General features: G+C 37.7%; 1 protein-coding gene across 1 annotated transcript in view; it reads left to right on the top strand.

Moving 5' to 3' along the window:
- Positions 1 to 790: 790 nt before the first annotated feature.
- LOC127788951 (uncharacterized) overlaps positions 791 to 15,590 on the top strand; it is a 28,204-nt gene continuing 13,404 nt past the window's right edge. The window contains exons 1-7 of the mRNA XM_052317670.1: positions 791 to 887; positions 12,193 to 12,368; positions 12,673 to 12,854; positions 12,960 to 13,203; positions 13,322 to 13,548; positions 13,657 to 13,734; positions 15,183 to 15,507. Coding sequence (XP_052173630.1) covers positions 12,194 to 12,368; positions 12,673 to 12,854; positions 12,960 to 13,203; positions 13,322 to 13,548; positions 13,657 to 13,734; positions 15,183 to 15,507 — 1,231 coding nt within the window. The 5' untranslated portion in view covers positions 791 to 887; position 12,193. The remainder of the gene's footprint in view (positions 888 to 12,192; positions 12,369 to 12,672; positions 12,855 to 12,959; positions 13,204 to 13,321; positions 13,549 to 13,656; positions 13,735 to 15,182; positions 15,508 to 15,590) is intronic.

The following is a 15,590-nucleotide window of genomic DNA, read 5'->3' as shown; positions in this document are numbered from 1 at the left end:
CGCTCGGGTTGACGAGCAAGGAGACAACTTGTTTAAATGATCAAATATAAACCAATCATTTTACTCTTAATTTTAATGATAAAGGAAGGTTTTTATCACTTGTGAAAATTACGGAGATGCTCTGTCTTCTTGTTAAATCTTAAAAATGCCGTGTAAATGTTTTGGGCTGGCCCTTTTTGCAGTTGCAGGCCTACCTCGTGCACGATATTGTGCCTGGCTGGGTGGGCCATTTCCATGTTTATGTGTTTTTCCTATTTTATATATTATGATATCATAATAATAATTAAAATAAATTATTTATTTCTTTAATTTATTTCTACATTTATTTTGAAATTTAATTATGAGTTTTTGCACATCAATTATGCTAAAATGACTGTTTTGTCTATTATTTACTTTTATTATCCTTCAACCCTATATATTTCATCTTTGTACAAATTTTATGTATCTCGAAGTTTCCATCATTTATCGACTCGATTGTTCTTGATGTCCGCCAAACCCTAACTAGATATCTGAATCTAAGATATTATCTTTTACATATAAGTTCTTTATATTGTAAAATTATTATCATTTATTGACGTTCAATTCTATCAGCGACTCTCGCTCCATCTTAGCTCTCAAGTTATCACAAGTAGACTTTTGTAAATGTGAGTAAGAATGATTTTTTTTAACTCTTAAATACCAAATTGCCATGGCAAATTCTTGAAAATGCTTGATCCTTCCTGCATTTTTCTTATGCGTCTACAATATAGTATGATTATATGATAATAAACCCAATGCACCCAAACGGCACCCAAACGGGCCCTTATATGTAGCTTCCCCAACTCATTTGGCGCTTCCAGTGAGTTTTGTATCGCTGGAAGCTTGCTTCCATTCACTCGCCAATTCGGGTTCGCAATCACAATCCCCCTCTCTTTTCCATGTACACGTTTAATGATCATTCACTTATACACATTTCTACGTATCAATCAATGTAGTATATATGGTTAACATGTACCGTGGTAGAATTTGTTTTGTAGGATAACAAGATTCTTGTTGCATTTTTCAGATGATGCGCTTTTAGATATTTTCTGGGTTTTGTTGGGGTTTAGAATTTACAGTTTTCATTTTCAGTTTACTTTGTTGTTTGATGGCATTGTTATATTTTGGCCTTTGGATTCTAAATTTGATTGTTTTGATTTATACGGCTTTATTGAATGTGAATGGGGCGATCAAGTAAAATTGGCGTTGGGTTTGGGTTTTTCCTTGCTCAGTTGTCCATGTCTGTGACTTCTTATTTGTATATGTGGGAGTTTGGGTTTTACCTGTGAATTTATGGGCAAACAAGTTCCTTCGATCTCTTTATTGGATGGGCCAAAAATTAAGCACTTCTGGCATGCTCTTTTGTTGACTAAGAGGAACATAGAAATGTTTCTGTAAGTTTTGAGGTTTGACCACATTATTAGATTTTACAAATGGGTAGTAACCCTTGGTTGGACGTTTTCAAGGTACTGAACTATAAGGGTGTGGCAAAGGAGTTTGTTCATAGGCACTTATATGAATGAATTTCATGTTTAAATAAAACCATGTTATAAATGACAAAAGAGGCCTTGGTATTATTTTTAATTAATTTCTTTTGGGCTTTTTTTTTTTTTCTGAATAAAAACAGCACTATGAGTTATGTTAGCAATGTGTACAGAGGTAAGTGGTTCAGATTATTATCCTATTATACTATTTTTACTTCCATTAATTATAAAGTTTTCAATTGATAACTTTTGTTTGTGTAATTGTAAAAATGGTAGAATAGGATACTTTTGTACACATATACATATTTGTGAATAATTAATGGATGAGCAAATGCGATTTGAAGGGATTGATTGATCTGGATCTCTCTCTCTCTCTCTCTCTCTCACACACACACACACACAGACACACACACTATTGATTGATTTGGATCTCTCTCTCACACACACACACATACAGTTACTTCACACACATGCTCCAAATTAACTTGCTATCCCTATTGTCTGATATCATGAATTCACATTATACTTGTTAGAAGATGAGCAGACTAGCAGATTTCCTAATATGCAGAGGATTCACATAGGTTGCGGGAGTTGATTATAATGAGGTATTGGAACAAATGGATGTCATGACTACTTTCTTACGTGGAGAATTAGATGAAAAGATTCTCATGGAGCAGCCTAAGGGGTTTGAGTCTAAAGGAAAAGTACAGCAAGTATGCCTTCTTAGGAAATCCCTATATAGACTAAAACAATCCCCATGTCAATGGTATAAAAGATTTGATACTTTCATGATTGAACATGATTTTGTTAGGAGTTCATATGATTGCTGTGTATACTTTAAGCAAGTATCAAATAGCATATCCTTGTACCTCCTATTGTATGTTAACGATATGTTGATTGCAAGTCAATCAAGGGAGGAAATCCGGCAGTTAAAAGCTGGACCTAAAGTCAACATTTGAAATGAAAGATCTAGGAGAAGCAAGGAAGATATTGGGAATTGAAATTAAGAGGGATAAAAAGATGAGAACCCTAGGACTGTCACAAGAAATTTATCTAGGGAAATTAATCCAAAGATTTAGGATGGCTGAAGCAAAAGCTATAAGCACTCCGTTTGCTCAGCATTTTAAGCTATCAACAAGTCAACCTCCAACAAATGAGGAAGATAAGGAAGAAATGAGTAATGTCTCATATTCAAGTGCGGTAGGAAGCTTGATGTACAGGATGGTTTGTACTCGACCAGATCTTGCACATGCCATGAGCGTGGTTAGCCGATTTATGGCAAACAGGAAAGCTCATTGGAGTGCAGTTAGGTGGATGTTCAAGTACCTAAGAGGATCATTCGGCAATGGTTTGGTTTGTGGTGGAGCAGAAAAGAAAATAGAAGCTAAAATCCTAGGATATTCTGATGTAGATTATGTAGCGGATCAGGACAGGAGAAGATCAACCATAGGTTATGTCTTTAAGGTTTGGGATGCCACAGTGAGTTGGAAGGAAAATTTACAACATGTTGTAGCCTTATCAACCACTGAGGCAGAATATATTAACATAGTAGAGGCAATAGAGGAGGCTATGTGGTTAAAGGGGCTTCTAGGAGAATTGCTAGGGAGGTAGATAGATACAACCCTAACATGTGACAGCTAAAGTGCAATTCACCTAGCAAGAAATCAGGCACACCATGAACGCACAAAACAAATTGATGTGCGACTTCATTTCATCAGGGAGATTCTTGACAAAAAAAAAGCTGAAGCTAGAAAATGTGGCAGGAGAAGACAATGCAACAAATATGTTCATCAAGGCCGTTCTAGCAACCAAGATGAAGCATTGCATGAAGCTACTCAACATAGCTTGAGGAAGTTTAAGCAATCAAGCTTAGAGGGAAGCCAGAAGATGACAGAAAGGAAGCAGAAGCAGAACCTGGAAGATTGAAGATTGGCGACTTAACTATGCAAATGGTGGAGAAAATTGTTAGGATTTTCATTAGTTAACAGTCAAATTATCGAGAGAGATTTTTTAAATGTAGTTAGAAATAATTTTTATTTTATATTTTATGAGTTTAAAATGTAACGGAAATAACTTTTATAAGTTAGTTTTCGGGCAGTCCATTTATTTCTTATATTTGCATTTTAGTCCCTGTTGTAATTGTCTCTATCTCTTATTAATAGAGACAGATACGTTCTCTATTAGGTATTCAACATTGATTTATCTTTGTTTTATCTAGCATGGACTCTAGAGAGAATTGAGAGAGAGCAAAGGCTCGGTCCTTGTATTCTCAGGAGGGAAGGCTATTGTTCACAGCCAAGTATGTGCGAGAGAAAGTGTTGTATCCTATTGCTTTCTAGTGGATTCTGTCAAGCTTCGGCAGTCTGGATGTAGGGCATTTTATGCCTGAACTAGGATAAGTTTCTTGCCTCTTTTACTTTCTGTTAATGTTTTGATTTACTCTAATATATGTTTTGGTTTCTAGAGATTGTGAATTGGTTATGAGAAGTGAGGTTTCTTATGTGATAATCGATCCTATAGTCAACACTCTCTCTCTCGGTGATCTCCTCCCTTATTTGTTAGTGTTGGTGCCCTAATGTTAGATTTAGATGGCATCTGGCATTTATATTTGACTAATGATGTAATTCTTGCAATATATATAATAAAATATGTTTTCATATTTAGGTCACATCTTCATTCACAACTCTCCAATCATTTATATGAATGAGTCCTTGGATTTCCTATTAAAGGTCTTATTCTTAAAGTATTAAGAATATGTGACAATTGACCTTTGCAATAAGGATATCTTAATGATAATTCCCAGTTCTTAAACTTCTCAGATGGGGACTATGATTAGTCAAGTACGGACTGACATATGAGATACTACCTTTGATTAATATGAGATGTTAATGATAAAGGATGGTGAGTCGCATGCCATAATCCATGAGATGGATATAGTATACATGTGGGTAAGTGTTAGTGGAACACTTACTGAATGTGACGTATGTGATAAATCACATGGCTGAGAGGATCTATGGTCTATCACAAGCTTCGATTGTATTACTGATCATTTGACCGGAGGCAACACAATTGTCTTATGTGTTGGTGCCAGGGATTTTCCGTTTCTAAGAACCATCCGATTAACGGGTGGGAGATGCACTGTGTGGTCCTTGTGTAGTGGCATGTGGAGGCAGGTTGTAATACCCGATGTTTTTCTAGGCATTGTTGTTCAAGGAGTAAAACATTTTCCTGGAAATCGAAGGATACGGTTGATACATATGAAGTTCTTGGGTAATCGTCGAGGAACAAATGAAGGATTTTCCGAAAAATCATGAAAACTACCACGGGGGGGCATCTTCTTAAGGTATTTTGGAGAGGTTTAAGGAGTTTTGGGGCTCAAGTGATATAAGTGCAAAGAAGTTTTGGGCTAAGGAGTTATTTGAAAGAAGTTCAAAATATCTTGTAACTAATTGGTTAAGGAAACCAAATAAGCTAACTTAATTAGGAAACATAATCATGAGCAATTATGAGGAATCTTGAAAAACCTAATTAACATGTGGTGGCACATGTTTCAATGGACACATGTCGCAAGGGGGTGAAATGGCATAAATCACTAGGGACACGTGGCGCGATCCTACAAAAGTAATTATTACAACCTTATCCAAGTGACACATGGCAAGCGACACATGGCACACTTGGATTGGCCATAGATGCCTATAAATACTAAACCCTTAGAAGGGCCAATCTCACCATTAATCAAGAGCAAAAAGGAAGTGAGTTTGAGAGGAAAAGTTTTGCCCAAAAATAGAGTGGAGAAACGCTTCGCCGGAAGATTTGGACCGCCACCGTAAAAGGAGCCAAACAGTATCGAAACAGTAAGTTAATTCTAATTTCTTTCCATGATTTGATAGAGAATTGAATAAGGAGCGCGTGGGTTCAAACGGAGGTCAAATCGGAGTCCGGACGAGGGAGAATGGGCTAAAAAACCATAAGAGGTCAAAACGGGAGGGGCGGCGCGTGCAGCTCACATGCCACCTGACTGCTGCGAGTGCAGCGCGTGGGGGTCCTTCCCCTAGAGCGTGAAGGCGCGTGAGGGGCCCTTCTGGCCCCAAATTTTGTGTACTTGGTCCTTCAATTTATTCCTAGGACCCTATATAAAAATATTTTAGATTTGAGTTTCGAAAGTATGTTATTTTTGCAGAAAAGCATTCCCGAACCCTGTGAACAGTACCTTAGCGCTTCCAAACCAGCAAGGTGAGTGCTTCTTGCATCTTTATAATACATACCGAACATTTTGTCTTCACACGGGTAAGGGTGATTACTTGCATAAGCATGACTTTCCTTTAAACCAAGCATTTCCTCTTTCTTTGTCATACATCACTTGGTGTGTATGGCTAGCTGAAGTCAGGATCTCATATTAGATTGGTGAAAAGTCATGGAGATGTGAGAACATGATTGATCAGCGGGGTGATTGCAACACCTTGGCGTCACTACCACACAGGCGGTTGCATATCATTTTGCATATCTCATTTACATACATGCTATCTCTTCTTGTTGCACTCACTTAGATATAACTATCTAACTTGGGTGTCTCATACCCCTGGAACATTCAACGTTCCAAGTGAGTTAGTCGTGATAGGTGCCTCGGAATCAAGTCAGAGGAAAGGAAAGGAAGTGGTTCTCGGATAGCTAGCTATTCTACGTTTTAATTGTAAAAGCATTGTACTGTGGCTTTAGTGTGAGTTTTAATTGTTGTAAAAAGGACCCTAAATGATCCCTAGATTCCTAAGTTGTATTATGGCTTTTTAGGTGGTTTTTATGTTAAAAGCACATAATGGAAGCCTTAAATATCTAGCTTATTGTTTTTATAAAGTTTTCAGGTTCGATCCTTTGCTTCCGTTGGCAAAGGCTTCCATAAACGCCCTTTGACTATCATGTGGTTGCTAGCGTCATCATGCATCTTTGTATGTGTACCTTGGAAAAAGAAAAGTGGGGCGTTACACAGATGATTGCTAATGGGATCCATCGACCTCCGACGTGAGGTGAACATCCTATGCAATCGTGGTGGTCTTGATTGTAGAAACCCCTGGCCAGGGTACACTTGATTGGAAAGTGTTCTAATGTCGGAAAGAGTTCCGATGTGCCATCTCAATCTCACCACACTGATTTTGGAATAGTAATCGAGTTAGTGAGTTTGATCAGTCCATGACTCTCACTCGATCAAGATGATAATTGATGGATGGATTATAGTACGCGGGAATCGAAAGCCTAAATAGGTTATATTCTGAAGTAAGACTTCATTAATGGTAGGATCGCCCTGACATAATGCTAGTTGTCACTCAGGGTCTTTCGAGATACTTCGAGGAGATGGAGAGATCCTCGTTGTAGACCAAAAGTGTTTAGTCAACGTCAAAATGGTTGACGTTTCCTGATTGCTACTTAGTAGTGAGCCTAGAAGGTCACACGCATATCTAGGTGTGATGGTTGACTAAGCGATTAAGGCTGAAATTGTCATTAAGAGTTAATGATGTTGCCATTAAGGGTTAACGGATCGGGTTCAATAATCAAATTAATGAGGAGCAATCGTCAAGAGTTGACAGACATGTTGTTAAGAGTTAATAGGGGCCTTAGTGTCATTATGAGATAATGAAAGTGCTATTCAAAGTTAATAGCGGGCCTAAATGTTATTTCTGGAAAAAAGGGACAAAACTGACAGTTTCTGTCGACTGCGTTGATGGATTTTACGATCGTTTGTCGATTCGTGAGGTGGAAAGGTTGGGCCCTTGGCCAAACCAGACGAGGGAAGCACAGAGTGTGTCTTTCTGGTCTCCTCCATGTTCCCATCCTGATTTTGAGGTCCCTTGTGTAATACCCTAGATTTTCAAACTCAAATATGATGTAATATCTGAGATTATTAGGTTCTAATACTTGAGGAAATAGGTCATTTCAAGGGATTATAGAAGTCTTGAGACAAATGTTCAGTTTCTAAGCTAGTGGAAAAATCGTAAATATTGAAGTTCAAGTAAAAGTGTAATTTACCTAAAATCTTGGGGTATTAGTATAATTTATCTATTTTTTTGGGGCCAAAAAGTGCAATGAAAAATGGTCTGGGGACTAAGTTGCAAGGGCCTAAGTGCAAATTACCCGAAAAGTTCGGGGCAAGGTGTAGTTCTTGAAACCTGTAGCTAGATCATTGGAATAACGAACTGGGCCAACTAACCATTAGAAGTCATGATGAGGCATATAAATCAAAGCATGAGGTGGCAGGGCAAAGGTATAAATAGTTGAGAAGGTACGTACGTGAGTTTATATTTCAATTCAGCTTTGGATTTCAAATAACATTTAAATCCACCTTTGGATCATTTTGAAATCCAAGACTTAGCCTCCAAGTCTCCAAACCTTATCCTCAAGAACATATATTAAGCAACCATTGCCACTTGGAAGATAAGATAAGGTCACATGATGATTCATAATGACCCCCTGATGTGGCATCGCGTGATTGACCAGAAAATCTTACTTAGTCTCCAAGTTTGCTAAAGTCTCCAAACCTTATCTTTAAGGACAAGTGGCAAGAAACTATTGGGCCACTTGAGAGTCATGATAAAGCCTCATAATGACTCGTGGCGGATAAGACTCATAATGACGGGACAAGTGGCGACACGTGATTGGTTGAGAAAGTTTATAAATAGGGTCTTTGGGTGAAAGATTTGAGCAATCGATGAGGAGTTTGGGCCAAACCTTTGTGGATTTGAGAGGTTTCTAAGTGTGGATTCTGTTCTTAAGAGAGGGGGAGATTCTACAAGAAAAATGAGGGAAATCAGTGAAGGAACGAAGGAGAACGAGAGGTTCATCGGAAAACAGATAGCTGCCGAAAAATGCCCGCAACTGCTTGAAAAATCAAAAGGTAAGTCTGATTTCTTAGCATAATCTTGTAGAGCTTTGAAAGAGGAGTCCGTAGGTTCAGACGGGAAGCGAAACGGAGCTTGGATGAGGGAGATATGGCCGTTTTAAACGGCAGCCCGAAAATCCGTCAGAAGGGGGCAGCAGCGCGTGTAACACATGCACCCTGGACTGCTGTGAGTGGCCGCGCGTGGCTACCCTTTCGGCTGAGCGTGCGGGCGCGTGAAAACCCCTCTAGTCCTGAAATTTTGCAAGCTTACCCCTATTTCTATTCTCCACCACCCTATGCAAAAATAATTAACATTGATTTACAAAAAGGTCACGTTTTCTACAGAAACAGCCTCGGTGAACAGTGTTCGTACCATAAATGGTGAACCGAAGGGTAAGAAGCTAAGGTGAGTGGTTTTTGCATGTTTTGTGACGCCTTGAGCATCTGTTGCTTCACTTATGCGTGGATGTTGACTTGCATATCATATTTTTATTGGTTTATGCATATTCTTTTTGCTTTTTCATACATCATGTCGTTTTGGTGACTGTGGCTATTTGTTGGGACATCATGGGGGATCTCGTGCTCTTGCGGTGAGTTACCATGATGACTGCGGGGGTGATTGCAACACCCTAGGTTTGCTACCACAAGGGAAGGTTTCGTACTGCATATTGCATTTGCACACATATATTCTTCTTCATGAACCATTTCACCTAGACGTTATTGTCTAATTTGGGTGTTTCATACCTCTGGGATATTCAACATCCCAGGTATAACAGACGTGCCAGGTGCTATAGGTGCAAGCTCAAGCAAGTGGCAAGGAGGTGGTGGATGTTTTGTTTAAGCCTTTTTTTGAAACGTTGTATATGATTTTGTAGCATGACTATTGTATTGTGAATAGTAGCTACGATACTTTGATTACAGAATGTATGGATGTATGTATGAAGCTTTTGTAACTCTATAAGGGTGTGAGATGTATGTTTGGAACTTGTGAGAAACAGGACAACTGCTATGAAGATGCGTGTGTGTGTGTTTACTCTATGAACTTGACTTAAGGTAACATTATGGAAATCCTAACTATTTCAGCATTTCGGGTTCAATCCTTACTTCCGTTGACAAAGAATTTCCCGTAGCTCCCGGGTGATGTACATAGCATGTAATAGTTGTATTTAGCTTCTTAACATATTAAAAATACGGGGCGTTACACCTTGTCTATTGTGTGAGTGATTTGGGAGCTAGGGTTTGCTTGTTTCATTTATAAGCAATTGAGAGAAGAAATGGAAGTAGGTTGCATTCTGATTTCTCTCCCAAAAACCCTAGCCCGAATCCTTCTCACCCTAGAGAGCCTAAACCCTCTCTGATTAGCCTCCTTCCATTGCTCCTCTTGCTTCCTCATAGCTATTGTAGCTATTGTTCTTGATAAGTGAGACTATCAAGCTTGAGAAGTCTCTTTGATTCAAACCCATTTTCATTTCCAGCCCTAATCTTCCTTACTTTCTCTGTCTAGCACAAAGAGAGAGTGTTGGGATTCACCATCTCGCTAGAGCGTGGACTGACTAGGCCTTCCATGCTTTCGCGAGTCGGTTCGGTTTAATCAAAATATTGTTCGAGAGCTGTTTGGAGCAAGAAGTTGCTGCCACCGGAAGAATTTCAACCTCTACATCGGCCTTCAAGTGTTGAAAGGTATACCTACTAAACCCCCTATGGCATGATTTAGATTTGAATAGCATATGGACATCGAAACGGGTCTTGCAAGGGTGTTTTTGGTTTATGTTTCCGTTGCCATTTCATTGGTTTTTTGAAAATCCGGTTAAACCCTTGCATTGATACTCTAATAGTTGGCGTTTCTTATCATTATCTTCTTACTGTTCTCTCCCTCCCAACTGATCTCTCCTCCAAGTTCTTCTCTTAATATTCTCGATTTTCCTTTCATACCCTAGCTTATCTCCAAGGTTCATGACACATTTCACTGTATTATGCTTGCTGGGCCTTGCGACTCATTCTTTCTCTTTATATCATTCTAGGTGCAGGTAAAACAAAGGATGAGAGGGGTCCTAGTAAGGCATGATCTGTTGGGTTAGATGTGTATAGAGCTCACCTGAATAAAAGGTTTTGGGGGTGTTTGTTGGCTGGTTAGTTTGTACCATGCTAATGGTTGTATTTTGTTATTTGGGGTTTGTTGTATTCCCCTTTGGGATAGCCTAATGGGATGTAAATGATAAATCATAGAATTAGTAGTGATTTTGAAGAGGGTGCAGTTGATAAGGAATCCTATCAAAAGCTAGTATGAAGACTTATTTATTTATCCCATACATGGCCAAACATTGCTTATGCAGTGAGTGTGGCCAGCCAATTTATGCATAACCCTAAGGAAAGCCATCTAAAGTTTGTGCACGGGATTTTTCATTACCTTAAGGGGACTCTTGGTAAGGGTATTATGTTTAGAAAAGGAGGAGAATTGTCTTTGGAAGCACACATTGATGCTGATTATGCAAGGTCTCTTATTGATAGGAGGTCTATTTCTGGTTATTGCACATTCCTAGGTGGAAATCTTGTCACTTGGAGAAGTAAAAACAGAATGTGGTGGCTAGGTCTAGTGCTGAAGCCGAATTCAAATCTATGGCTCTAGGTATATGTGAATTACTATAGTTGAAAATTATTTTGGAAGATTTAAAAATCAAATGGTCAGCTCCTATGAGGCTCTATCATGATAAGAAGTCAGCCATCAGCATTGCCCAAACCTAGTTCAACATGATAGGACCAAGCATATTGAGGTAGATAGGCACTTCATTAAAGAAAAACTAGAGTGTGGCTTGATCTGCACACCCTTTGTTCCTACAAGAGAGTAGCTGCCAGATGTCTTGACTAAAGGTTTGCCAAGTCATGTGTGTCACAAGATATTGAGCAAGATAGGAATGCATGATATACACTCACCATCCTGAGGGGGAGTGTTAGAAAACGAGCAGATTAGCAGATTTCTTAATATTGTTTGTATCGTATATATGGTGTTTGTATTGTCTCTGATTTGATTGTATTAGCAGCTGTAGTTTGTTTCCTTTTCTGTACATAATTTCCTAAGCTAGTTTAGGAAACTATCTAATTGGGAAACTTCTTAATTAGACTTAGGAAAATGCCTATGCGAGTGATAGGTGTGTATATATGTTTCTGAAAACCATTAGCATGAAATATGATTGGATTTTTCCTCCTTCTTAACAATACCCAAGTTAAATTTACTTTAATCCTTTGTCTTACGTACTTTCTTTATTATGGTATAAGAAATGATGTTTACTCAAAATCTTATACACCTTTTAAATATTTGGATAATTTTGATTGACTGCCAAGTTTTCTTTCCATTTGTTTAACTTGTATTAGAGAATGTGTGCAATCACTATATCTAAAGCTTTACACATGTTGATTCTTTTCATAAAAATTAAAAAAAATAGTTTCTTTACATAATGATATATTTTTTGTTTATTCATATTCAAGACTCATGAAATATGAGGTAAGTGAAACCATCACGAAGTAAATTTGTTTCATTGAGTTGTTACTGGAGTACCGTGCGGTGCAAGGGTCTTATATGTTATTTTACTTCTTTCATTATGAAGAGATTAAAGGAGTATTCTTTTCAAAAAAGAAAAAGCAGTAAGATGAAGGGACTGCATAAATTACTGTTTGACTATGGGGTTAAGGAGGTGGTAATCTAACATAGGTCAAAAACTTTTATCTTCTAATAATTTCATAAATGATGCTCACATATTTGCTCCAATGGCTTGAGTAATTTATTCAGTTGCAGAGTTGTAACAGTTTCTTCTATTTGGATTGCAGGATGGGGACAGGAAGACAAAGGAAGAACTTCATACCTAGTGGAAGTGCAACTCCTGCTTCAATTCCGGCAACCAGCCATGTAAATAACAGAAATTTGATGAAGAATCATCTTGGTGGTGTCATATTTGGCTGCAATAACACCACCATAAAGGAATGTCTTTCCAAACAGCTCTTTGGTCAGTTATCTACAACCCACTTGTAAATTATACTTGTTATTTTGCTTTCATTCATAAATTTAAATTGGCACTAGAAGCGCATTTCTCTTCCAATTGTACCATGGTTTTTGTTAGTTCAGGACGTGCTTCTATTACTGGTGTATATTATATCAGTCTTCCATTTATGAATTTATTTTTCATTGAGTAACATGATTATTGCTAAAGCATGACAAAACAGCAATTTTGACAAGCTCTGTTGTCCTAAGAGACAATTCGGCTTATTCATTTCATGCTTGAGCTAATGTACATGTTTGATATTTAACAGGCTTGCCAGCTGAACACTTTATGTACGTAAAGAACATTGATGCAGGCCTAGCATTATTTCTATTGAACTACAGTAACAGAAAACTTTATGGAATCTTTGAGGCTGCTAGTTCAGGCCAAATGAATATTGATCCATATGCATGGACCACAGATGGTTCAGATAGAACGAAGTATCCAGCTCAGGTATAATCTTCTTTTCCAGTGTTTTAGTTTTTTGAGTTTTGTGTCTAGAAACATTCTATATCAGGATTGGTCAAAGGCTCAGTACTACTGTTGTTTCACAACAAGGTTCAAATTCGTGTCCAGTTGCAGTGCCAACCACTGCCTGAAGAACAATTTAAGCCTGTAATTAGTGACAACTACTATAATGGAAGCCACTTTTGGTTTGAGCTAGACCATGCTCAAGCAAGTAAATTGATGTCCTTGCTATCATCCCGGCCTACTGCTGCAAGTACTGTGGCTCCTCAGAATACAAGGTGGAGATATCCATTCCTAAATGTACCCTCAAATGATAGTAGGGATGAAATTGAAGGTTTGTACAACAGTCTTAAAGATTGATTTTCCTAATCTGTATAAGTCCACTGAGTTGGGTTCTTCAGATATTGCCATATTTTTAAATGCTGATGACCATCAATTGAAAATTTTCTTAGATGAGCAACTGATGAAGAAAGAGGAGGACCTTATATACATGAAGCTAAGAGAATTGACTCATAATCGGAAGTACTCAGACCTGTCTTCAATGAGGGCAGAAGATGCCACTCCCGTAAATGATGTGCGCACATGGCATAATGATGTTACAGAGGCACAAATCAGTTTTGCAAAAGGGAATGAAAAAAGAAATTTTGACTCATTTGATTATCCTTCTGTCATAACTCTGGTACTTGGTCATACCATTATTTATCCACCTCTTAACTTTCCATATCTAGCATTTCTGTTATATTTTATTTGGTTACAGACATGCTATTATTGCTGTCCACATATGCAGTTAATCCAAGGAATGGAAGAATTGAAGGCTTTTAAAATAGATCAAAATCAAAAGCTGAGTTGCCTGGAGAATAAGCTGGTATGCCCTGTTATTTCATAGATTTTGAACTCTTCTACCCCCCTCCCCCCCTAAGATCCATTTTTTTCTGGGTTAATACTGATGCCAGAAAAAAAACTAATTTCTTTATCATGGTGTCTTTCCATAGTTGGGAAAATTGAAGGAAAAAAAAAGAAACACAATGTTGTTGGTGGAAAACATTATTTTCAACCAGGGGAAACCTACAGGGGAAATTTTCTTAGAATCAAGGGAAGTTTAATTTGCATTTACATATGGATGAGATCAATACATGTGGAGTGAAACTATTTTGAGGATCATTGGAGAAAAGACAGTGGCTAGTAGGCCAGTAAGGTACATAAATTTGACCACATGTATAAGACACAATGATTTTCTTCTGAAGCAACTGAAATTAATTACTATGAAGCATGCTGACCAAAAAAAGGAGTGATCCTTATCCTTGTTTCTAAACTTAGTGATGTCTGCCAATGTTAATTTTTGTCTGTTTCTTACTCTTATAATCACTTGTTTTGCATCCCAAATTAGCTCAATTTTCAGACACTTGTGCATAAGTTATGCCCATATTATAACTGGGTTCTTTCATAACAATATATTTTTGTTTCATTTTCCCCATGATGTAATTAGTTGTTGTTGAACTTAGTTCTTGAGTTAAAAAATTTAAATTTTATGGACTTTATTAGGTTTCCATGTAGATAAAAGTTGACTTTCCTGCAATTCTAGCTGTTGCAGATAACCAACGGAACAGGGTATGCTATTTGCGTTGTTCTTTGTTCTTTGACTGTTACATTTCCAAGAAGCTCCTGGTGGAACACCATGAGGTCATCATTTGCATGGTTACCATAACTTTGGCACTTGTGAAATTCTATTGACCACCATGGAATTCTTTGAATGGTCTGCGAAATTTTAACTATTATTGGAGATTCTTTTCTTGTGATTTGCAGTCTCTTTGTTTTTTTTTTTTTTCTTTTGCAATCTATCATTTTAGTAGTTCACTCTTGAGACCTAGAGAGAGTTTGAACATTTTATCGCATAGGTAACAAACATTAGAGACTTCTATTTTCTTTTTTAGCACAAATTAAATCTTCAAATATTTCAACAATGAGATCTTGATGGATTTCGAAGAGGCTGAGAAATTGGAGTATTTCAAGATGAATTGTTGAAAATCAAGGACATTGTGTGGAAATCTGGGTGGGCTCCAAGTTGCATAGATAAAACGCCAAAGAAATGGTGCAATATACTTGCCCAGGAGAATAAGATTCACGGATGCAAGTGTTCATCTAATTTATTTTTCATTATTTAATTTGATAAGACCAAAACATAAGTTTCTACGGTCAAAGAAGGATCAAACATGGACCTGTTCTATTTGAGAGGAGAAGGATCTTTGTCTCTTCCTTCTATAGTATCATAAATGCTTATTCATACATGTTAAAGCTTCGTATTGGCTTTTACAGGTTGAGGCAGAGCAAGAAATTGAAAGTCTCAAATGTAGGTGTAAGACTTTGGAATCTAAATCACTTCCTTTAACGACAAAGGTTGATGAAATGAATATGGAGTCACAAAATGATTGTGAACAAGATATTGGCGAGTTGATATTCCTTGTGGGAGGTTACGATGGCAAGTCATTGTTATCGGCATTGGATTCCTACTCCCCCATGCATGATGTGATAATGCCCCTACAGTCTATGAATATCGCTCGTTCTTATGCCTCTGTTGCAATATTGAAGGATGAGCTTTACATATTTGGTGGTGGAGATGGAAGCTTATGGATTGACACAGGTATTATTGTGCAGCCTTGCACTCCCTCCTCTCTCTCTCATGTATATATGTGTGTAATGCATATAATTATATCACCAACCTTG

Source organism: Diospyros lotus, chromosome 13 (assembly GCF_014633365.1).
Source record: "Diospyros lotus cultivar Yz01 chromosome 13, ASM1463336v1, whole genome shotgun sequence".
Lineage (NCBI taxonomy): Eukaryota > Viridiplantae > Streptophyta > Magnoliopsida > Ericales > Ebenaceae > Diospyros > Diospyros lotus.
Note: the sequence above shows the minus strand (reverse complement) of the source record. Positions and strands in the feature narration are given on the sequence as shown.